This window comes from Serinus canaria, chromosome Z, assembly GCF_022539315.1.
Source record: "Serinus canaria isolate serCan28SL12 chromosome Z, serCan2020, whole genome shotgun sequence".
NCBI lineage: Eukaryota > Metazoa > Chordata > Aves > Passeriformes > Fringillidae > Serinus > Serinus canaria.
Genome location: NC_066343.1, coordinates 62,475,173 through 62,499,838, shown reverse-complemented (window position 1 = coordinate 62,499,838; position 24,666 = coordinate 62,475,173). Strand labels below are relative to the sequence as shown.

Below are 24,666 nucleotides of genomic sequence, written 5' to 3'. Positions count from 1 at the left end.
GGCTGGAAAGCAGTGTCATGGAAAGAGACCTGGGGGTCCTGGTCCATGGCAAGTTGAACACGAGCCAGCAGTGCCCTGGCAGCCAGGAGGGTCAACCCTGTCCTGGGCGCATCAGGGACAGCATCACCAGCCAGGCAAGGGAGGGGATTGTCCTGCTCTGCTCTGCTCTGCTCTGGGATGACCTCACCTTGGGTGCTGGGGGCATTTTTGGGTGCCACAACATAAAAAAGACATTAAACTATTAGAGAATGTCTGAAGGAGGGCAACAAGGATGGTGAAGGGTCTGGAGGGGAGGCTATACAAGGAGTAGCTGAGGGCACTTGGTCTGTTCAGCCTGGAGGAGGCTGAGGGGAGACCTCACTGCAGCTACAAATCCCTCATGAAGGTAAGAGGAGGGGCACTCACTGATATCTGCTCTGCGGTGACAGTGACAGGACCAGAGGGAATGGCCTGGAGTTGTATCAGGGGAAGTTTAGGTTGATTGTTAGAAGGTTCTTCATCCAGAGGGTGGTTGGGCACTGGAACAGGCTCCTCAGGGCAGCGGTCCCAGCATCAAGCTATCTGAGTCCAAGAAGCATTTTGACAATGCTCTCAGGCATATGGTGTGATTCTTGGGGTGTCCTGTGCAGTGCCAGTTGGACTTTGATGATCCATATGGGTCCTTTTCAGCCCAGCAAATTCGGTGATTCTTTTTTATAAATCTGTGGGGCTTTTTTCCTGATTGTCATTGTTCTAATGTCTGTTGGTAAAGAAGAGGAGTTCAGTTTTCCCCTTCTTAAAAGGCAGATTTATATTCAGATTTGTGAAATTCTGAGAGCTGAAGAGAAAATTCTAGTTGCAACTGCTCAGAAGTAATGACTTGTGACCAAGGAAAGCTGGGGGCATGGTCCATGGCTGGGCTGAGGTGCCCCATACAATTGCTTTCAGGTTTGATGCTGATGCAGGTATATGCAAGAGATCTGGTTGTGATGTATTTCTGCAGACTCCAAGTACAACCACTCCAAGTAGAACCACACATTGCAGTAGGACTATGCCCAGTGCACTGTTCATTAAATGTTTATTTTATATTTAAAGTACAAACATTCTTAATTCATGTTGAGGGGTACCATAGGAATTCTCCAAGCTTTAGGCTTCAGGCTTTCTGCCTAAAGCTGAAACCCAGTGAACAAACACAGAAAGCAAATACCTGCTCCCTTCAGCTACTCCAATTAAAAATCACATCATTTTGATGACTATGCACTCATGGCATAATTGTGGTTTTCAGTGTTTGGTATTGCTCCTTCCATTTGTACTGTCACTGCAGGTAGCTTCTTGCTACCCCTTCCCCATTTGATGTTGGAAGTGGTGCTGAAGTGCTTGTTCTCTCTGCCTGTGTGATACAGCAGGTGCTCAGACAGTGAGACAAGAGTGAACAGCAGTCACAAGCACAAGGACAAAACAACAAATGGCTGAGGAAAGGAAAAGTCTCATCCAGCTCTAGGGGAGACCAAAGGCAATATTTCTTTTTCTCCCTTTCCATTTGTTCCCCTCCCTTCCTCTGCACATCCCCAGAGGTGCCAGCAATGACAAGTTGTCCCTTACATCCCTGAGCCCAGGTCGTTTTCCGACAGAAAAAAGTCACTGCCATCCTTCTCCCAGAAAGCTGTTAAATGAGCTGGATTTTTTTTTTCACATCCTTTTGTTTTGATCCACTTATCCTTTCATAACCAACCAAGCGTTTCTGTGGGTGGCTCAGTTTGCATTTGATGCAATGATCACGGTGTGTGCAGAGAGCAAATGGGTTATGGTGGGCAGCTTCCCTGCTCCAGCACCTGCAGTTTGATGCCAGCACACTTCATGGCTGCCAGCATGCAATGACTGACTGTCCTCCTCCTCCCTGTCGTCTCCATTTGGATGCAGTGAGGGCGGATTTCTCCTTTGGGGCACTGGTAAGGCATCAGGCAGGAGCACTGGGTCTTTGTATCTGGGAATGAATGTGTGGAAATATAGCAGCGAATGAGATGACGAAAACCAGATTTTATACTTTGATGACATTTCAAAGTCCAACAGGGAAAAACACTAGTGGATGTTTGTGATATATTAGTTATGAAAAGCCTGTAGTGCATCCACTGGATGGCTGGATATTAGGAATAGAGGTATAATCAGCTTTAAATAACAGTTTTTTTCAGAAATGGCCCATACAAAAGCAGAATTGATCTAACTGTTTTTATCCACTGGCTTTCCCTGACCTTTCTTCTAAACAAAAATATATTAAGTTGACTTTCTTTTGCCAATTATCCTTGAACACAATCTTGCTATGAAATGGAGTCTTAAGCTCCATATTGTGTCAGCTCCTATTTCATTAAAGCTCACTTTATGAATACTAAGCTACCTACTGCTGGCCTGTGGTAAAGCTCAGTCCTGCTGGTTATTTCATTACCTATTTCTGATCTAATCAGGTTCTGACTCTTTATATTCTTTCCCAGAAACTCCCTAGGCAGAGTTTCTGCCTTCAGTTTTTTAAAGCATGAAAAATGTGTGCTTTCCTCCATTTAGCTTCTTTCATGGTACTGCAGTATCTTCTCTGCAGCATGTTCTGTCCCTTTGTTGATACCAACTAATCACGTTCAGGAAAAAAAAACCATTCATTTAAGTGCACATAAGTGTTTGAGCACACTCATGAAAAGTGGACTTCTGTGGATATGGTAAAAAGTCCAGTTCTAATCTCTAGAGCACGACACTGACAACTAATCTTCATATATTTTTCTCCTCTTTCTCTTACTTTTCTGAACAGAGCTTCTCTGTAGGCTTTCAAGAGAAAAACACTGAAGTGCTAGCACAAGATCCAGCTTGAAGAAACTTGCACTGTGGAAGCAGAACTAGGCTTCTTAGAGGCTCTGGAATAACTAATTTTAAAAAAATTACCACCTTTTCTCCAGGAGCCAGCTCATGGTACCTAGGGGTTCCACCAGAGCATGTCCATTGATGGACACACCTGGTCATCCCCTCTGCTTGAGCCTACAAGGGACAACAGGTCATGCAGTAATTTTGCAGCCATATTTACTTCAAATTCTCTGCTGCAGAAATCTTGCATCTTCAAAACAGAAGCTTAGGATTGCTGCACAGCTGTTGCTTTATTTATCATTATGTAGACCAGGTGTGATAAGAATCAGATTTGTCTCTGGCAGCAAGGGACAGAGTGAGCATGTCTGTCACTCAGCCTTTACCTGGAAAACACTTGATATGAGCAGAGCCAGTTAGCACCTCAGACTTTTACAGAATAACTTACTGCTCTTATCACCTGGTTACACAGTAAATAGCCAAGCTGCACAATATTGTTTAGAAAATAATCCTCTTATGTTTTTTTACCAGCTTAGCTAGTTCATTAAAACTCTTGATAAACACAGTTTTCACATATGAATATTTGCAAATTTTACCATTAAAATCCTATTAAGCCTAATGACCCCGGTCTTGCTTTTGAAGTAGTATCGTGATTTAATTTCACCATTTAATTATATGTTATAGAGGGTGTGGCCCAAATTAATTCCTGAAGTACAAACTAGGACTAGGAGCTAGTAGCCTTACAAGGAATGGGTGAAAATATTATTTTTGTGATTAAAGATTCAAATGTTAATTCTCCTGAAAAAGCTGTCTTAATTTCCAAGTTCCTCTTGTGCCTTTCTAATGGGAAGTAACAACACTACACTAGTTGTTGAGTAAAGGGAAAAAGCACATATCTAAGTGTAATCCTAGGTAGCAGGGACACAGAACTGACCACACTTTCACATTCTGTGTGCCCAGAGGGACCATGATATCTGTAAATCCTGTTCTTGGAGCAGTGAATGTCAGCACATTTTACTTTTAGATCCAAAGGGATGGCTGAATCTCACCATTTAGAAGTCATACCTTGACAATCTTCCCAGTCATAGCAGGTGTCATAGCCACAGGGCACTTTCTTCAAGCTATTTGTAGAGAGCTTTGCCCTCTCAATAGCCCAGTCTAGGTTGGAATTACCATGGCAAGGGCCAGCATGCAAGAAATGAAATGACTGCACTCCAAGGCACATTTCAGCTGAGTACTGACAGCTGGGCTTGGTCACATTCTGTTCAGAAACAGCATGTAGCACACAGATGTCTTCTGAATAGTGGCTACCCAAAGGAAGAAAAGAAAAATTATTTTAACAGGCTATGGAAGAAGTCCATACTTTTAAACAGTACATACAGCAAAGCCATGACCAGGCTGGAGATTCACCTGAAGACCTAAGGCTGCCCTAGCTACTGCAGGACCTGGACCTGATAAAACAAGTGCTGTGAGATGGGGAAGCTTTGGTCCTGTCCAACCATTGGGAGGTGAAGGACATGTGTCTGTACAGAAAAAAGGAGAGGTATTACCTCCACAAGGATGTGAAATTTCCACTGGGCCTGGGTAGCTTTTCTGAGTTAATGCATCCCTGTGTGTGCAACTCTCTCTGACACACAGGTGTCTTGGGACCAAGGACAGGCAAAAACAGTCATGTGGCTTGTAGTTTCCTTCTTTCTGAATTGCACTCGGTTACTGAGTGAATTCATTCCTAGAAGGTGCATGCATTTCCAAGCAGCATCATTTTGTGGAGCTTAGTCATTTTCCAAAAAGAGGATCATAAAATCACAGAATGGTTTGGATTGGAAGGAACCTTAGAGATCATAGTTCTTGCATGCTCCTTGTGCACGGTGATGACTTTAGAGAAATAAAGAGAAGAGTTTCCAGGAGTTTCCAGGAGTCTGTTTCCAAAGTTTCCAGGGGTCTCCAGGAGCAGACAGCAGTGTAGATTAAAAGCATATGCTGTGATGTCTCATTGCAGTAATGTAATTAGGCTCATTAGAGAGAGTGTTGCCTACAGATTATGGGAGGTGACCCTGCATATCAACTCAGCCATGGTGAGGCACATGTGGAGAGCTGCGTCCAGTTCTGGGCTTCTCAGCAAAACAGAGTCATGGAACTCCTGGAGGCGGTCCAATGGAGGGTTACAAAGATGATCAAGGGACTGGAGTATCTCTATTAGGAGAAAAAGCTGTAGAAGCTGGGCCTGTTCAGCCTTGAGAAGAGATAACTGAGAGGGGCCCCCATCAGTGTCTGTCAGTGTCTGCAGGGAGGGGTCAGAGCAGGGACCGGGCTCTGCTCGCTGCTGCCGAGCAATGGGACAAGAGGCAACGGGCAGTGAGGGGTGCACAGGAAATTCCATGTGAATATGAGGAAGAAGTGGATTACTGTGGGTGCAAGAGGGATGCACAGAGAGGTCATGGAGTCTCCCTCACTGGAGACACCCAAGCACTGTCTGGACACAATCTTGTGCTCTGGGATAGCCCTGCTGAGCAGAGAGGTTGGGCCAGGAGACCACTGGGGACCCCTCCAACCTGACCCATTCTGGGATTCTGTGATTGTTCATTTATTTCATAGGCCTCAAACAGAACTGTAATTCGAATACAGAGGAACAGCTAGCTAATATCTGAACAAGAGTAGTCTTGATTTGCAGTTGTCTTTTCCTCTCTTCCTGTTCGGTATCACAATGGCCTCTTGGTCTATGTTTAAAGAAACTTTGATTTCTAATTACAGCACTTACCCACAATCTTCTTCTGGAGACATACAAACACACTGAGATCCAACCTGCTTTTGTCCTGGACTGCAAATACCTCTCATTTTGGTTAGCACATCTGAAACATCAAGTGAGAACTACTGTAACTAGTAAGGAGTGAACAGAAATATATTCCTACCATAAAAGCTAAAATGGATTTATTTCTATTTGTACTAAGTTTCTCTTTTGAAAAGCTCCCTGGCTGGCATGCTACAATTTTCATCAGTCTTTGTAAAAATCACTGGAAAATAACAAGAGCAGCTAAAGTTTCAATAGAAAGCATTTTCCTACTTTGCTTTCATTAACGCTTGTTAATGCAGTTGGGTTTGGTTTGATTTGAATTTAAGCAAACAGTTTCAGTGTCTCAACTTCATTATTAAAGTTTACAGTACATTGCATCCAAAAATTCTGAACTTTATGCAGAAGTTTAGAGCTGAAATTCTGTCACCATGGGAGACACAAAGGAAAACTAAAATTAATGAACAGCTGCTATATGTCTTAAACCCAGTCATCAGCCTCCTAGTTCTAGCTAGCTGAAATAAACAGTACTGTTAATACCAGCAATATGGAAGCAGTAAGCATCTGCAGGCATACTAACCTTTTTCACATGTAACAGACCTCATAATAGGAGGTATCCAGGACAGGTCTTTCCCACAGGTATACTTTGTGTGACCAGTGACTATAAACCCAGCTTGGCAGCTCAGCTTCATTGTTTCACCAATGTTGTACTGTTGCTTAAATGGGGAAATTGTGACACTGTCAGATATTGGTGGCCTGAGGCATACTGAGGCTGTAACAAACAATAAAAAAAGGCATAATTCTTGTTGGTTTAATGCTCTGTGGATATTTACAGAAAGTCATAATGCTTTATCTGAAGAACCCTATAAAGACACTCAGTAATACTGAACATTTGTCTGACATTCAAAACTAATAAAAATTTAACATAATTAAGTTTAGAACTTTTCAGTGCATTGTCATAGTCTAAATATTTTTCAAGTAATAACTAAATAATGACAAAATGTTTCTAATGTATGCTAATATAAGTAATTTAATTTTGCTGTTTAAAAATAGTAAGAATGGCATTTAACAGCATATTTAATTTTTCTTTTGTAATTGGAAGAAAGTCAATGGCAATAGAAAACTCTTAAGTATATTCAGGTACTTCATTTTGTTAAAATGAAGATTAAATCGATGAAATTATACCAAGTTTTTATTTTTTACTAAAATCTCTCTGTTAGCAAACACAGACCAATTCTGATCCTTAATTCTTAACTGACTTGTAAATCCTTCAAGGCATTGATTTATAGTAGAGATTTTCAAGGCAGCTTGGGAGGTCATGGTTAGAAACCCATTATCTATCACATTACCATTTAATATAAAAGATACTAGACAAATTTCTGCAGGAATGATTTCTTCTTCATAACTGCATCAGCCTAAAGATAGCTATGTAAGTCTGAAAACAAAAGGTGAGTCCTTTTGTTAAAGCTATTTAAAACTAGAAAAGAGAAGGATCTTGCAGCATCCGAGGATTTTCTAATGCACTGCATATTACAATTTCCTTACAAAGCACATAATAGTAACACTTCTGAATTGAAAGAGGAATGATGTAGTGACTCATGATGTTTTTGCCACGTCTACATTAAATACCTTCTTAAAATGCTATCTTTTCAGATATGCTAGAGATTTGTTTTTAAGAAACCTTTAATAAAATCTTTTTTGTATATTTTCTTCCCCTTCTATTTTGTTGCTGTGCATTTTTTCATTTTCTCATTCTTACGCTGGCACTCAACATGTTGCTGTGTCCAGGTTTGATCTGGCAGACACCGAAGGTACTGATAGCCAATGAGGCTATGCCCACTCACACAAGCGATTTCAACTTCCTCTCCAACAGCATATTGGTTCTTTTCATTCTAAAGAAAAAAAAATTAAAAAAAAAAAATTAAGAAACCCACACCAAAAAGTTCTGCAAGGATCTATGGTAACGAGACTGGGCATTGTCAAAGGAAACAATAGCAAAATCCTGATAAGATGTAATGAATGCATGCATTTCCTATTCTGAAATATGAGTCATCGACTCACCAATATAATGACAACTTTTTCCAGTTGCAGTAACTGATGTCATGGTTACCAAACAAGGATTCAAGGACCACTTGAAATGAATTTTACCTTGACTTTTCTTCAGTTGCTGGTGTAGTGTGGTGGGCTAGAGTCCTGCAGCATTCCTTGAAACACAGCACTTTCACTAGCACAGTAGCTAGACTGGATAGCAGGCACATACAGCAGGGAAGCTGCAAAATTTCCCTACTACTACACTTTGCTTCTGTATTATTTTTCATGCTCACCCTGATAAAGCCGTATTCTGGTGGGTCTGGCCTAGAACATCCAGACTCTGGTTCACCAATCAAGACATTCTCCTCTCTCTTGGCTTCATCATCATTTATACAAGGAGCACCTCTGAAAAGTGAAAATTTGCTGTAAGACTGTCTTAAGCATTCATCTCGCCAATGACAATGGCAGAATGTCAGGAGAGTTGCAAGTGTGTTGTGTCATCCTCTCCCTATAATTTTATTCTGTTAAATAAAAGATGGTGGATAAAACTGCAGGTTGATAGGGGGGAGAGCATGAGGGCAGTAAAAAAGTGCTAAATGCATCTATAAACATAATTAATTAAATGTTTTGTACAGCAAGAAAAAGACACAGCAAAGAACAACATAAAAGGAAATCTCCAGATAATCCACATTATTCCTGTTGCCCCCAGGTAGTGGTTAAATGTGGCTGGTCTCTCGTGGTAACTGAGTAACAAAGAACTGTGGAGCACACTGCTTGTAATCCTCTCCTATTCACTCTGGAGAGAAAAAAAAAGCCTGAAGCCTTGGGCTTGAAGATGAAAAAAACTGAGCCAGTCTGGGGTTAGGATTTGAAGTTACTAAAAAGGTACATCAGTCATACGTGAAATGGAAATCTGAGAAACTTGGTAGCTTCATTCTCTCTGTGACTGAGTTCAGATCTAAACCTCTAAGAAAAGAGGGGATATGGAAAAAAATAGAAACTGTGAACTCCAATGAAGAGAAGGAAATTTTTTTCCTTGGGTTTGGAAATGAAGCCATGCAAAGCATCATACAAGATCTACAGGCATACTTTAGTGTGCAACTAATGAGCAATTTTCTAGGAATAAAAAATTAATAAATCCAAATGTGAAGCAAATCGCAGAGATTTTCAGAGTTTGCCTTTTCTATGCTCCACCAAAGAAATTCAGAGGGGAAAACTGTCTGCTATTTTTCCTTGGTAGTCACAGAGCCACTCTGGACCGCTCCTTAACTATCCCATGACTAAGGAGATCTTTTGATCTTCTTACCTGTCTGTGAACACAGAGACATAACAGTCCTCCTCTTCTTCCCGCTGCCCTTCACACGGCTTCCCACCGTTCATTGGAGAGGGGTTATTGCATTCCCGGGTCCTTCTTTTTTTGAAGGAAGCATTGCATGGACTCCATTCAGACCAGCAACTCCATCGGCCATCAACAGCAACTGCAAGGAATAAAAGAGACACCATCTTTTATTGGCAGACCGGTACCATACACCATATTTCTTTTAAGGCCATGTAAGAGAGGGATGATGGTAAATTCATATTAGCAATTTTCAGAAAATTTAAAATTGTTAAGGCTAAGGGAATAGATTGCATCTGGAACATAAAGTTTTCCAAAAGGTGTCTACTCAAATTCCAGCTGCTTTACAAATCCCCAAAAAACATTTATCTTTCTATTTTTGGCTGCAAGTAACATTAAAACTCAGAAGCAGCATATTTTATACTTTTATTGCACTCACAGAGATGTGTGTTTTCATGGTGCTTACCAGTTCATTATTTAATGAGTTTTTAAATAAATCTGAGTTCTAGCACCATGTCTAAACCCCGAATCTACATCCTATGCCAGTTACATTAAAACATTACTATTACTGTTTTTTCTTAACCCCTGGCATCTATTGTCTGTACCAGCATGCAACATGCATAATTTTGTTCCACGCACACCCTTTCTTTTCTGCATGCAATAGACTGTCTGTATCCATCTCTGTCTTCGGTTGTTTTTTCTTTCAAAATTCTCCTCCATCAGGGTCAGATAATGAGAACTGTGTCTGCCTGAGTGACTTTAACTTACATTCCCATTTGATTGGGGAATATAAATACGTATAATGTCTCCTTTGTTTCCCTTAGGTATGGCACTAGTGCAAATTTAATTCAAAAATGTTTTTGCATTAAATTGCTCTTTAAATTTTCCAGAATGGTGATTATGTTCTCTCTCCTTATGACGATTTCTAAACTGTAATCAACAATTTTAATGTTCATTAGCCATTCAGCCTTAAGCATAATAGGCTATAAGGAAAACTAGAAATGTTAAGCTATGGGTTTATTAATTTTCTGCATCAATTATCTTTGATCTCAGCTTCATCCTTATTGCAAATAGCTCATTCCAGATTACCTTAATTATGTAGCTAAGGAATATTTTACCATGTCTTACACTGTCTTTGGAGTCATGGCTATTTTTTTACTTGTAATCCCTACATTCATTCTTATGCTTTTTGAACATCACCATGCGGGGATGTGGATTTAGTAAGGGCAGGTTACGGCAGATCAGCCCCGACAACGAGACACCGGACGGCCCAGATTTGAGGGCCGCCGCCATGGCCCCAGTACCTGAAGTGTGACCCGGAGCCCGCGTCTGGCAGTGGTCGCCGTAGGTGCCGGCCGGGCACAGGCAGAGGCAGCGAGTCCCCGAGAGCACGGGCCTGCCGTTGTTGGGGCACGGCGCGCAGCGGCACGGGTCCAGTGCGCCCGCCTGCTCCCGCAGGGCCCTCCGCAGGTGGCGGCGCTTGGTCACCGCGCACGGCACGTTCCTCACCAGCTCCACGATGGGGGACACCTGGCAGAGAGCTGTTCAGTCAGCAGGAACAGAAACACAGCAGGGCCCTCACCGGGGCAGACAGAGTATTTTAATGGAGCTAGAGCCTACACAGGAGGCTGTATCCCGTGGGAATGATGGATGTTTTAAAGGAGGACAGCAGTGCTATGTGTGTAAGTTACCCTGTTCATAATGCTTTTATGTGCCCAGTTTAGGACTCTGTGAGCCAGGGGAGAATCAACCAAGTGGGATACTATGTCCTAAATTCAGGATGCTCTCTACCACATCACTGTGTGATGCAGGGCTTGATTGCATCCAGACCCTGTCACGTGAGACATGTGCCTCTCCCTGTGTTGCCTTCAGGAGTTCAGCAGATGCAGCAGGATGGAATCCCATCCCTCAGTGGATGATGCCTTCAGACAGGTTTTGCTGTTTGCCTCAAGTGCTGCTGAGCAGCTGCTGTACCAGCTGGGGAGGGAGAGAGCTCAGTGTGCTCACAGCAGCACTGGCACACTGCACTAAAGGAGAAGGACAAAGAGAGAGGGCATTGCTCTTTTATTTCAGTTTAGCTTTGTGACACACTTTGCAACATAGGCCTGACAAGGGAATGACACCATACACTGTTTTCCTGCACAGTAACTAACCCCTGCCTATGCCTGAGCTCCTGCTGGTGCCAGAGCAAGTAATTCACATTCCTCACTCTTAATCCCACTGTCCATGGACAATCCAAAACCAGTGTGCCCTATAAACCAATATACATAAGAAGCTGTCCTAATAAAAGTTCTGAATGTTTATGTTATGCCCATATTTATGTACATTGATATCACACACATCATCATCCCTGTTTACAGGAAAGAATAATCTGCACAGCTCTATGAAGAGCAGTTAGTCTTTGTTATCTCAGTGTTTTTCTTGTTCTTCTCTTACCTCAAAGTCAATCACCACAGGATTGTCCTTTGTTGATTCCAGCCAGTCTGTGAACACTCTGTGTCCTGGAAAAGCCCCCTTTTTCTCCCAGGCCAGAGCTGCTGCAAACTCTGACCTGCCACCTTTTACCAGGGAAATTGATCGTTCAGCTGACTCCAAAATGGAACCTGAAAGATGATTTCATCATAGTATTTTCAGACAAAGGCTTCCAAAGACAGTGTATGTGACAACACAACTATAAGAAAAAGTATAAAAGGATATTAAAGAATATACTAAGATTACTTTTTTGAAACTATCCTTGAAATCATGAAGTCAAAGCTCAGAAGAACAATCCCTGCCTGCTCTGACAGAATCCTGTGATAATATTCCAAATTAAAGTGTTTGAGACCTGAGCCTTGGGGATACCCAGGGTGTAAGACAGTAGTGGAAAATGCAGTGGACGCAGTAGCCTCCTCTAGAGCACACAGCATGGTAGGAGGATACCTCTAGAACACACAGCATGGCAGGTTTAGTCCTGGCTGAAAACATCCAAGTAAAAGATACTAATCAACTACTGAGGACAAAAATATGGTGGAAGTGATGAAATTCCTATCCTTAGTGAGTCAGAACATGACTCTTGCCATTCTCATGGAAAATGTGCCAGCCTCTGCAGTTTCCGATGCACATTTCTGGCACCATGTTACCTAAATGTCTGCCTGGCATGAGGAAGGTGGGAAGGGAAAGTCAGGGAGTGTGTTATTGCAGCCCAGCTCTCTCAATGATCTCTGAGCAACCCTTAAAGAAGATCAGGGACTGAGTCATAGACACAGATTTCTAGCTTTTCTCATTTTTCAGTTCAGCAATCCTGGCCCTGGACCCAGTGTGAGGGGTAATATTTGGCAGATCTGTGACCAGCTGGAGGGCCAGTGATACCAGATCCCCAGTGATGGCACTCCAGAGCAGAGAAATAGCACACCCACATCATAATTTCTTTTGCAAATGAGAATATGATTTCAGTGCTTGCATCAGAGCCAGACAACGAAACATTGGCTGCTCTGACAGTGGTAGAAGAGCATCTGTAGTTCAACAAAGCTGAGAGGTCACCTGGGGCAGCTGAGGGAAATGGTATCTCTCAGAGTAAGTAACAGGACATGGCCCTGTTCTCGTCATGGTCACCTTCATGTGTCACAGTCATCCTGTTTGTGGTGCATCTGGTACTGACTTTCTTTTTCTTCCTGAAGAACACACGCCTGGTTGTTTCTGTTCGGACACACTCTGTTGATTCCTCAGCTGACAGGCCTAGAAACACCACAGAGCAGCATCTTTATCAGCACAACCATGATACATGGCAGGCACCAAGCCCCTGGCTCCCACACTGAGGTGAGCTAGCAGCTTCCCATGCTCCTCATCCACCACTGGAGACTTCACTACAACAGGCATGTGCTGTCCCACGTTCAGGGTTGGACAGAGGCATGCTTCAGCTACCCTCCCATGCCCATGCAAGTAACAGCAGTGGCATTAAAAATCACAGCTTTTAATTTTAGATTTCCATTTTTGCGGTGTCTTTTCATTTTGAGAGTCTAGCACTCATGGGAAAATGTTAAAGTAATTTCTAATCCAGACCATCGACTTTATTGACTGCATCCCAAAAAGTACCCCTTATACCTCTCAGACTTCAGTACCATGCTATAGGAACAACTGGAACAACTCTTGCTGGTGGCACCTGGTCTTGGTCTGAAGGTCTTAAGTGGTTTCACTGAACACAGTGACATTTACCAAATAAGGAATCTCCTGAACTTTTCAAATGCAGTGTAGAGCAAAAAATTCTTCTTGCTCTATATGTAAGCAATGTGAGTAATTAATGAGTCTGTGAGAGTCTAAAGAATTTTTTGCTCTTGGAGAACTTACTCTGTGGTGTAAGACCTAAAAACAGGGATTAGAAAAGCTGTTAAACAAATAATGATATTTTCTTGTTAAAAATTACATACCCGAGTTCTGCAGTTCCTCAGAGCTATACTGGTAAAGAATATCATAGGAACCACCCATCTTCCCAGAGGTGTAGTAATGAGTGCCAAAGTCATCAAATATTCTGCTGTATAAAGCATAGTTGTACTCCAGGGGCAGCTGGTTAAGTGCTTTTAGAAAGATGTCTGACAGCTGCAGATCTGACTGTTTCATTGTGATGTTTGCAACAGAAATTACTTTATGGACTCTAATAAAGTTGGAATTCTAGAAATAAGAAAAGAGGAGTCTTAGCACCTTCAGAGGGAGGTAAGTGCAGAAACTAGAGGAGCCAAGAGTATTAATATCTTATTCATACATATTTTAATACATAGGTCTGATTAAGATGTCCCAAAGCACAGGAAAATCCCTCTCTCCTTTTAAGTGATCAATATAGCCTTCTTTTTCACTATATAAGGAAGTGTTGCAAATTGTCTTGTAGGTCTCTCAAACACACACAAGCACACATCTACCTACAAACACTCAGTAATACAATTTATGGAGACAGAGATAAAAATAGAGGCTTCCTGTCTGATACAGTTGATAACACAAGGAAGACTCAAGGTAATAGTCTTGCTGTGGATTCATTAGGAAAGGATTTTTAACTGTGTCATCTTTAGCTAACACCACGCTAAGTTATTCCTGGGTTTCTGTGATTTCACAGAATCATGGAATGGTTTGGGTTGGAAGGGACTTAAAGACCACCTTGGCTCAACACCACTGCTGTGGGCAGAATCAACTTCCACTGGACCAGGTTGCTCAAAGCCCCATCAAACCCAGCCTTGAACACTCCCAGGGATGGGGTATCCACAGCTTTTCTGGGCAACCTCACCACCTTCCATGACAACAATGCTGAAAACCAATGTATGTGCAGAATAACTTTTCTGTTGGAAGTTTAACATTTTCATCATTAGCTCTGGTCTGGGCTTAAGCCAGTAAGAACCCACTGTTCTCCCAAAATAAACTTGCCAATTGTGCAGGAGAGCCGCCTGATTTGTGTACATGGGCATGAAAGTGAGCAGGTTTCCAGCAGCTGGAACTTCAGGAGAGTTGCATTCAAGCTAGAAGCAATGGTCTGTTCAGGCAATAAAGTTGCTTAACCTTAAGTGAGCAAGGCCTGCAGCAAACTTCCATCATAGGAAATCTTAAGACTATTTCCACAAAAGTTTCACTGTAATTGCATTAGAACTCCTGGGTTTCAACAGGCCTTAGCTTCATTCTGTCCTATAGCCTTTCCCATGCAGAAGTGCAAACAACAGCCCATCATTTACTGCCATTAAGTTATAAAAATGCATAATCTATTACCCTACCAGTATTCATTTGTTTTGAAAGCACAGAATCTTATGGGAAAAATGCTATCTGTTCTGAGAAACTTCTCTGTGGGTGTGCTATTTCTGAGATTATTTTTATGACCAAATGCATCTTGGCATTTGAGACTCCAACGTGAAACTCCAATATGCAAGTTAGTTACCAAATAAAAAAGTTATGTAGATTCATACCCAGTGCCTGCATATGTATAACATTTTTTAGTGTGCTTCCTTTATTTTTTGAGTTGTCTGCTGCTGTTAGGTATTATGCCCTTTAATCTATAATTAGGATAGGGGAAGGAGTGGCTTACCCAATATGACAGTGTCAAATCTATGCTTTTTAAAAATGGAATAAGCCCATCTTTTATGTATTAAATACATAAAACCATGATGCATTACCAAAGGTATGCAACCAGGAATGTGTAGTATCAGAAGAGGATTTTTTCAATAGCTAATTCTAGTGGGTCAATGTCTTGATAGGGAAAGTAGCCTTTGGCAAATCAGTTCTGAAATGAGTAGACACAAATCAGCAGAAAGAAAGAAACTGAAGGCAACATTAAATTACCTTTTCATACGAGGCTTCAATAGCTTTCTTGAAGGAGGAAGATGATGTAACCCGGACCCGTGTCTTTTTTGAGAATAAAAATGGGATACCAGAAGAATGTTTACCACTACGAGTGGATGAACTACTGTCAGAAGCACTGTGACTCAGGGGAGTTAAATCTTTGTAGAAATCTGATGTTACATCATCCTCTTCTTCTGTTACCTGGCAATTCAGTAAAGCAAAATGCATTTGCATAAATGATAATATGAAACAGAAAACTATTAAGCAGAGAATTATTGATTTTTTGATGTTTTTTAATGGAAAAAATATGCCTTGCTTATTTGAGATGTGAAAGTGAGCTACACAAAAAAGATGAGACTGAGAAAGGCTGAGGCAAAATGAATACAAACTAAGAACCAGACTTACTAATAGTTGTTTATAAAACAACCACAAAAAAGCATGTAGCACTTTCTTCTAAAGCTTATCACCCCTGGGCCCTAAACCTCAGGAATGTTTTTCAACAAGTTCCAACATACTTTTAAAAGAATTCCAGACGTACATGTTGTCCACATCATGACTACTTCCCAACCTCATGGATTCTATATTGTACAAGACAGAGTTTGGTGCTTTCTGACCTTTATTTTCAATTTCCAGGTAGAAGAATGAACAGAATTCCACAGGAGTCTTAGAGTATGCTTGGACTGTTAGCACCTATACTGCATGATGAATTAAAGGCAGATGAAGAGGAATTTTGAGCAAACCTGCTGATTGAGTTGGTAAACCTCCAGTGGTGGTGTTCAGAAAAGCACCAATCAGATCAGAAATTACTTATTTCCCAAAATTTTGTAAAGTTCCTGTGTGTTTTTGAAAAATGAGATTTTTTTCCCCTCCTCTAGACCCATTTGCTTAATAGGGTTGTTAAGAATTTTGGGAAATAAAGTGGCCCATTTTCCCCCCCACCTTCCATTTTTCAAGAAGACCTATGCTTTTGCAGGAAAATAGACTGGAGTTCCAAGAAGGCCCAATCCAGTAACCCTTTTATATGAGAAGCTGCTCTAAATGTTAAAAGATAAAGATGCACTCCTAAAGGTAAGTTTAACAGTTGTGCAAATGGACATCAGTTATTTAATGAACTTTACTGGCTATAAAGAGACCTGGGCAAACCAAAGGTTGGTTTTCCCCTCTGAATATTTCTTCAGACAGCAATTTTTCACCATTGTTGATAAATCCTAAATGTCATGGCCAATTCAATTGCACTTTCTGAGGAATGTAGCAGGGTATCCTTTTTTCAGTTACCTATGTTAAAGGAATCCTAAAATCTCACAACACCACTGGCAAAAATCATCAGTTTTCATCCATTAGTTGAGCTTTTTTCACATCCTGCATTCCTTTCTTCCCCATGAAGCATCTATGGCTTCAAACAGGTCCTGCTCATATGTACACTGCCAGATGTTGTGCCCCAACCATGGTATTCAAAGCATTTTCTGAATGCTAGTGTCCATAAAGGAGGTATGGTGGTTCTTTAGATTTTTTTAATAAGATACACTCCAGGTTCATTTTGGCCATTTCCCAGCCTGTCCTGTAAGCCTCCTCTCCAGGCTGTGTGTATTTTGTCCTCCTGCTTTCCAGGCTCAGTGCCTGCCTCCTTTCCTTGCTGCACTGTGGAGAGGCTGGGCAGGGAACGGGCAGGACTGAGGGGTTGAAATGGCTCAGGGAGGAACTGGATCCTGAAGCTGCAGGTGACAGGAAGGAAGCTGGAGTCAGAAGCTGCAGCCATTGGTTCTTCAAGTACACAGAAGTGATGCTGGACTAAGCTTTGGAGTTGAACAACCCTCTGCCTAGATGATGTCTGGCTGGGAGAAGGGCCTTGGTACCAAGTTGGAACAAAATAAGGCTGCAGCCACTGGAAGCAGGAGAAGCTCAAATCAATCGTATTGACTCTGCTATATGGTGCAGAGTTAACACAGATCTGAAAAGCATGAGTAGAGCATGAACATTTATCCCATTTCCACACATCAACTGAAGCATGTTCAAGCCTTACCAGGTTGAGAAATTTTATTCTAAAACACACCGTACTACTTAACACTAATTTGGATTGTGATTACAGCAAGGGTTTTACAGCTGGGAGCTGCTGCTTGAGAGTACCTGAAAGCTGACAGCCTCCAGATTGGCAGGAACACGATACAACTTCCTTGTCTCATTGTGCTTCACTGTGGTGCATCGTCCTCCATTGAATGAGTTGCCAAGAACTTCCCCTCGGCTCTCTCCTGCGAGAATGTGAAATCTAACAAAAATTTATTTCCAGAGATTAAACGATTCCAGAAAGATGTATGGACTTCAAACATGTCATGGTATACAGCTGCAGTGAGGTACTGGAGATTCGACTGAGAGCATGAGCATCTGGGTCTTGTTGCTGACTTGAAAGGAATTACAAGAACTTCTCATTCACTCTAATTCACCTGAAATATGCAGCAGCATAATCCAGTTTCCTACTTTACAGCAGTGCCTAACCTTACTGATAACCCCAAAGTCAGCATAAGGCAGTCAGTCTTAAGTGGAGAGCCTAAAAATGTTCTAGGAAAATGAACTACTGGTTCTCTATTTCTACCATAAGTGATGTTACTGGACCACACTGAGTTCAAAATTAAATTAAAAAATGCAATGCCTGCTAGGCACAGGCATCCCATGTTTAGTCTTTATATTGCTTTAATTAATAGTGTGGAAGGAGTTGGTATCCTCTGAAATGTCACACAGACAAAACATCTGTAGAGGAGTATCCTCTGAATTTCTGAAGCACTTGGCACGATGTACAGGTAGGTAATTCCATGAGCTGGAAATTGCCCATACATGCTCTGGTTGCTCTGGGACAGAGCAAATCACTTGGGGACAGTGTTCCTTGACACCTCTTCATCTGGTCTACCAGCAGAGCAGAACAGGACTGGAAGATGCAGCAGGCCAGTCCTTGTCTAATTCTTTTGTTGTATTTTTATCATTTCGTGCCAGTTTTAATTTGAGAGATTATATGCTTTAATGAATGCTCTCACATGCTTACTGGGAATTATTTTGTTCATGTAAATTAGTGAGGTAACAACTAAAGCTTACAAACAGATTAGCAGAATTGGCTTACCCACTGCCTATTAATTGCACACCTGGGATGCTCTCATACTTTCGGTTACACACAGTCTTTTTCCTTCCACAGTTTCTTTCATCAGAGTTGTCGCCACAGTCATTTTCTCCATTACATTCCAGTGTTTTTGGAATACAGCGACCTGCACCCGAGAAACAGCAGCAGGAAAGGTTCATCATGTCTAAATGCAGAAAAGGGCAACCATGCCTTTTTCCCTTGCAAAGGTGAGAGCTTGCCATAGATGTTAACACTGAATTAGTATAAAGCCAGGATTATCCCAATTAAGAAACTATTATTTCAGTTCTGTGAGTTTTGCCTTGTTTCAAATCTGCAAAGGCTTAATTTTAAGTTTGGCAAAAGGATATGCGGATAAAATTATTAAGCTTAATCAGGTATATTTGAATTGAAGCAAAAAAGAAATAGCCACAAACCTAATAAGAATAGTGAGAATTGATGTTCAGACAAACTGTACAGTTATGTCTGTATATGAAAAATTTGTGCAAAGAAATATAATTGGAACAGTGCTACTGTCCAGCTATCATGATCATAGTGACACCCTTGGCTAGGGACTGCATTTTAATTACTTATAGAAGAAACTGAAAAGATAAACTGTTACTAATACATATAAAATCATCACATAAACTTTTCTCCCTGGTCCATTTTCCCTGGAATTTATGCACGGAATGTATGGATTTTTGTCTCAGTACCTAAAATTTGCCTAAATGGTAATGCTGCAGTTACACAATGGGGATTATCATTACCACTCTCACACCGAAATTTATTCTTGCAGTCAACTTCCACAATGTTGCAGAGCTTGGCTGGGAAACATGGACGGGAATCCACCAGTGGCTCCGTACAGGCCTGCCCCCCAAACTGGGATGGTCGCAGGAGAGGGCGGGTACGGAACTGAAAGGCAGAAGAAACAAAGCCAGGGCTGCTTTTGTGAGCTATTTGTAGCTAAGTCCCACCCCAGGCAGAGCCACACAAGTCAGTGCTGCTGAAGCTTTATCAGAACCACAGCCCTGAAGAAAATAATCGGTCATTCTTGTCCTTCCATTCTACCGCGCCATCAGCCCAGGTGAGGCAGGCAAGGAACTGGTACCCAAGATTAGTCCTGTAGCATAAATGATTAAACTGCAGACTACCTGGTCTACATCACCAAAGGAATCAGACATTCCATCCCTGTATCTTCAATATATACAGTAGGAAATTATGCGAGAACAGGCTTACAGAGATTTTTCCTGTTCTTTACCATCTCTGTTGAATTAGAAAAACCCTGACAGTGACAACCCAGCTGGCTTGACTCTTAATGTGGGACCCGTTGTCTGAGGAGAACTGGATGACTTGAGAGGACAAAAAAGCTTTTCTTGAAAGTTTCTGGGAGCTCATTGAGTTTTCTTTCCCTGAGGCAGCACCCTCCACACAAAGCAGTAAAGTTGGAGGGTGACAGATAAACCACTTCAGATATATTTTCCACTCCACTTCACAGGACTTCTGATGAGACATGTCTACGTGTGCCTGAACAGTTTCTCCTCTAAGAATTTTTCCCACTGGAAAAGTACGGTCCCTTGCACACTTCCCTCCCTGTATATAGACTCTGGGGACAAACAGGGCAGGAAGATTCTAGTGAAAATCAGTAACAAGTGACTCTGATGGGAGAGTGCAAAGAGCAACACCAAAAAGTTTTCAAGCTCATGAGAACCATTCCTTACACTCCATTTTAGTTCCATAACATTCACTATATTATTTGTCAGAGCTTCTACATCCTTCTCCCTCCCCATCAATGGGAACTTGCTTACACTAGTCTTCACTCTTACACTGTAAGCTAGGCCCTCCATTCATTCTGTTGGCTATTCCTATTTATAAATGACAAAAGCAATGATCTTTATAGTTAGTACGGGAAAATGCACCACAGTCCACAAAAGCACCTTTTTGTTGCATCAATACTTAAAATTAGTAAAAATTAATACATTTATATAATAATATAAGGTAAGAAACTCGGACTTATAAGAGGATATTGAAATCAGTCCAGTTGAGAGGAACACTCCCTTTCACCTCTTGAAGCTTTCTGTCTCCAGTGTCTCACTGGGTCTCCTGATTTTGCTCTCATACTGCCCATCCTACTTGCAGCCCCACAGGCTGGTTCACCTCTCACACGTAAAACAGCTTTTGTGTGTCTTCCCACCCTTTTTGGGCATCAGAAAGTTAGATATATATGTAAAGATATACTTATGATGTCTGACAGATTTTTCAGGGTTCCTTTTCAGGCATGGATTTCTGAAACCAAGGGGTACATGCAGGGCTGTGTCTGTACAGAACCTCAGAGCTGCTCTCACGGTCACCTTCAAAGCTCATACCCACCAGCCATACAATTACCCCACACAATCTGCTGTCACTTCCCTCTATCCTCTGCAATCTTACATTTGACAGCCCTTGGTTTGTTTAGGTCAAGTTTGCTTAAAACCTGATTTTTCATTTCTTTCCCCTCTACTGTCTCACTTCTAAGTGTACCATCATCAACAGAGAAAAGCCCAAGAGGAAAAAGCACCATCCTGGGTGTTTGTCCCACAGATATTAGCACATCTACTTGTGGAGGTGCAGAGATTTGTACATGCTATGAAGGTTCAGGGAATGGTGCTCTGTATTTCTTTACAGCAATCTCCAACTGATCCTGACTCTCAGTGTAAGATACAGCCTGAGAATTTCTAGCCATCAGCACTTAGGATTTGTTGACTCTTTTTAAGATTCTATTTTTCTTTTCTTTTAGAACATACAGAATGTTATGGATAAGCAAAGATTCTTTCTCCTGCTTACACTGACATTAACACTTTACAGTTTAGTTGATTCTTTATGTGAAAAATTCAACTTTAACTATGGCAGTGGAAACTTTGAAGCAAGTTTATGATAAGCATCAAAAGCAGTCTCATAAATGGCTTTATTCTATAAAACCCCTTTCTGGTTTGATCTGCTTATTTTAACTTGTTCTCTCCACCTCTTACTGCATAATTCATAACCAATTTCCCTTGTTAACTTAAAGTCTCATTTTCCAGATTAATTGCTGTAAAGTTGAAACAAGGAGATCTCCTTAGCATAATTTCTTGCATTTAGCCCATATAATGCATTTTCTACCTACTTGTTTTTTAACACAAGGGTCACATTCTGACCAAGGGCCAAAATCTCCAAGCTGACAGTTGATAGGACATGTTTGCTGGTTACATGTACGAGATTCTTGCTTTGTGCACAACTGGTCACAGAAGTTTTGGCTATAATATTCATCCATCCTTATTTGCCTAAAAAAAATTTTAAAAAAATGCTAGGAAAGAGTAGACAGACTGTAAGTGTTCTCTACTTGTGGGTGAAGTCTGACAAAATTACTTGAACCCAACTAAGAAACCCTGAGAAATAATTCACATTACGTTGATTACATGAAAAATCCAAATATGCCTTAAGTTTAAAGAGCAATTCTTTTTGATTCATGTCACTTCAGATACCCCAGAGGATAGCTACAGACAGAGCCAGGAGGAAAAGAGGGGATTTCTCACAAGTTTAGATTATACCACAGTGCTGCATCAAATTTGATGCTGCTGAATCTTTATTAGACATCATCTGTTGTCATAAAACTAATGGTGCAGGAAGGAAATTTGGAGCTTTCTCTTCCTGTGGCATTGTGCCAGTGCAGGGCCCCCAGAGCCCCATGTGTCTGCAGGGTCTGAACACCCAAAGCACGCTGCCAGCAAGGCCACTGTAGGACCTAGCTGTCCTCCCCTCATTACATCTCTTAGCAGATATTGGTTTGTTTGGAGGCACTGGCTTCTAGGATTAAAATGGTCTGAGTTGGGAGGGATCTCAAGGATCATTTAATTTCAGCCCTCTCCTTCCCTCCCTGCCTCAAGGGCAGAAATGTTCTAGATAATAAATTTTGTAATTTTAAAGCATTGCAATAAAAGATGACCTATTTATCTGATAAACACTTGAGAGTGACAGTTTTTCTATATGTCTTGTGGAAGGTGGAGCTTTGGACATGGGTGCCACTCTCCAGAAGTGTTATTTTCACAGAAAAGAAACACAGAAGTAGTGAGATAGTTTAGCCTTACCTGTGCCTGGTCTGTGTGCCAAAATTGCAGGTCTGTGAGCAGGCAGACCACGACCCCCATGGGTAATGTTCACAGTAGCACCCCTCGCTGCTCCCAATCACCAGGCTCAGCAGGACCAGGAGCGTTGGCACAGTCATGCCCATGGCAAAGGTGTCCATGTACATCACACAGCAAAAGCAGCAAAAGCTCAAGGAACAATCACTTAGTTATGCCACAGTTGTTACAGAGATGACTCTTCTAAAATGCAAAATCTATAAATCTGCTTCAAAATACAAAGGCGCTAAGCAGGGCACCTAGAAAGGGAGAATCACACATGATAGACATAGCAGTAATTCAGTCAATACTTTGAGAACCAGAAGTCTCAATGGGTTTTGGCCACTTATTTATCAGGAGTACTAACACAATTGAACATTATTTCTGTTTCAGAATTTGCTTATAAATTACTTTGAATGTGACAAAAAAAGATCTGTTATTGTTCTTCACTGCTTTGAAGTATCCCCAAATATATTTTCAAGAAATAGGAATAAAAATATGAGAGTTCTTCCTATACATATGTAAAACAACAAACAGGACCTTAAGACTAGGCAGCCCCATCTATTAGCCTATTACCAATTAATTTTCACATGCCTATAAACACCCTTTGCATAAACATTTTATTGCAGTGAATTGTCCCTTCTCAAATTTTTGACTAGCCTGTTGAAACTGCAAACCATCAGTTTTCAAAGCTCATCTGAATTTTCCACCCGCAGTAGGAAAAGAAACATCTAGCCTGCTTCTCGCTCCAGTCATCAATCAAACTTTATTTGCTGAGACAGAAGGTTACAGGCAGTGTTTAGGAAGTAATAATACTTGGTAAATAAAAAAAAAATCCAGAAAAAATCCACATTAATTAAAAAATGCAAACCTCATAATAACCTTGAATCAACATTAAATTTGATAGGCTGTTACAGTAGACCATTATGAATTTGGTTTACCTCAAAAATCCCCCCCAAATTCAGTAGCTCATTTAAAAAACAAAGTATCTGTTTCAAAAAATACTCCAAAATACTTAGTTTCAAAAAATTGAAATTAATTGTGCAATTGTTTTTTTCTTTAAGGTTTTTAGCCACACATGCAATTATGATTTTTATACTTTGCTGAAAAAAATGAAATTGCATCAAATCCAACCATTGCTTCCTCCCTTAGGAAAGAAAGGCAGTAGGTCTTTACACTGTTGTGCAATGGGAACTTGCAGCACTTTTTACATGGAAAGCTTATGAATGAAAAAGCCTTTCAGAGATATTTAAGTATAATTGAATACAAAATATGATAAGATAGAGGAAGTAGCAGTCTTGCCAGTGAAGAGAAGAGATATTTTCTTTTTCCTTACCTGATTTCCAGGCTTCTTGCGCCAACAATGCCAGCTTGGAAAAAGAGATTAAGCCCTACACAACAAAGCAGTAACTTGCTTTATTCCGTCACTGTGCTGTACATAGGGAAACATTCTTTATTCTCATCAGTGAAGAAAAACACCAACCCAACAGTGCATCAGAAGCCATATAAATATTAACCCATGAGAGAGTAATTAACATTTTAAAGAAACAGAGAACACTTTTCCATAGATCTTGTAACCTGTGTGCATTGAAGCCAGCCGAAAGAAAAAAGTCCTCCTTTCTAAGTTACTGTAAGATTGTTACCTGAAAAGTCAGCATACGTTGCAGACTCATGCCACTCTGGTGTGGTTTGCTGCAGCCTTTCAAATGAAAGGCCAGAGGCTTTGTTTGGTTTGGTTATGTTTTAATGACGGTAAATTGATCTGGTGGCAGGAGTGGTCAGAACGAAATGGCCTCTGCACCTGCACCCCCAGGGAGATGTGTTCTACAGAAGTGTGGAGAACCCCCTCTGTGTACAAATGCAGCTGCCCAGAATGAGCCAAGAGGAATCAAAGTACATTTGCATTAGGCCACAGCAGCTCAATGCACTGCAGGTCTCCTTGTGCTGCCCCAGAGAGCTGCACAACCTCTCTGCCTTCAGTCCGACTGCAAGAGAGTGAGAATTTGGTAAGAAGGCTCATGCTTGTAACTCATTACTGCTTTCACAAGGAACCAGGAGACAGAGTCCAGGCTAAGGCAAATAGCTGTCTGCTTCTACACCATCTCCACCAAAGAGAGGCTCCCAGAGAAAGCAAAAGTCCAAATACATTTGTTTGCCTTTTGCCCCCAAT

The 24,666-nt window shown here is 41.2% G+C and overlaps 1 protein-coding gene across 8 annotated transcripts; it reads right to left on the bottom strand.

The window, feature by feature from the left end:
- Nucleotides 1-1,040: 1,040 nt before the first annotated feature.
- On the bottom strand, nucleotides 1,041-24,327 carry C6 (complement C6). Of its 8 annotated transcripts, none has more exons than XM_050986565.1 (19): nucleotides 24,140-24,327; nucleotides 23,833-23,887; nucleotides 22,464-22,649; nucleotides 21,503-21,659; nucleotides 19,077-19,275; nucleotides 18,370-18,511; nucleotides 17,388-17,526; nucleotides 15,264-15,464; nucleotides 13,379-13,619; nucleotides 12,567-12,689; nucleotides 11,412-11,578; nucleotides 10,280-10,505; nucleotides 8,946-9,117; nucleotides 7,933-8,044; nucleotides 7,368-7,500; nucleotides 6,189-6,380; nucleotides 5,579-5,669; nucleotides 3,886-4,127; nucleotides 1,041-1,963 (listed from the first exon to the last, which is right to left on the bottom strand). In XM_050986565.1, exons 3-19 carry the CDS (start codon nucleotides 22,625-22,627, stop codon nucleotides 1,782-1,784), a joined length of 2,883 nt encoding a protein of 960 aa, XP_050842522.1. In that variant the 5' UTR covers nucleotides 22,628-22,649; nucleotides 23,833-23,887; nucleotides 24,140-24,327; the 3' UTR covers nucleotides 1,041-1,781. The 8 variants fall into 8 exon arrangements, with proteins under 8 accessions (XP_050842522.1, XP_050842520.1, XP_050842519.1 ...); XM_050986563.1 differs by having other exon boundaries at nucleotides 22,464-22,756; nucleotides 23,833-23,928; nucleotides 24,140-24,326; XM_050986562.1 differs by having other exon boundaries at nucleotides 22,464-22,756; nucleotides 24,140-24,326.
- Between the last annotated feature and the right edge of the window lie 339 nt (nucleotides 24,328-24,666).

Bases quoted from the DNA above. Each gene is read 5' to 3' on its own strand.
- C6 (XM_050986565.1), bottom strand. From the start codon at position 22,627: ATGTACATGGACACCTTTGCCATGGGCATGACTGTGCCAACGCTCCTG. The intron at 11,579-12,566 runs GTGACCATGACG...ATCATCTTTCAG, and splicing joins GATGACTGTGACACATGAAG to GTTCCATTTTGGAGTCAGCT. The intron at 8,045-8,945 runs GTAAGAAGATCA...TTCACTTTTCAG, and splicing joins GTCTCTGTGTTCACAGACAG to AGGTGCTCCTTGTATAAATG.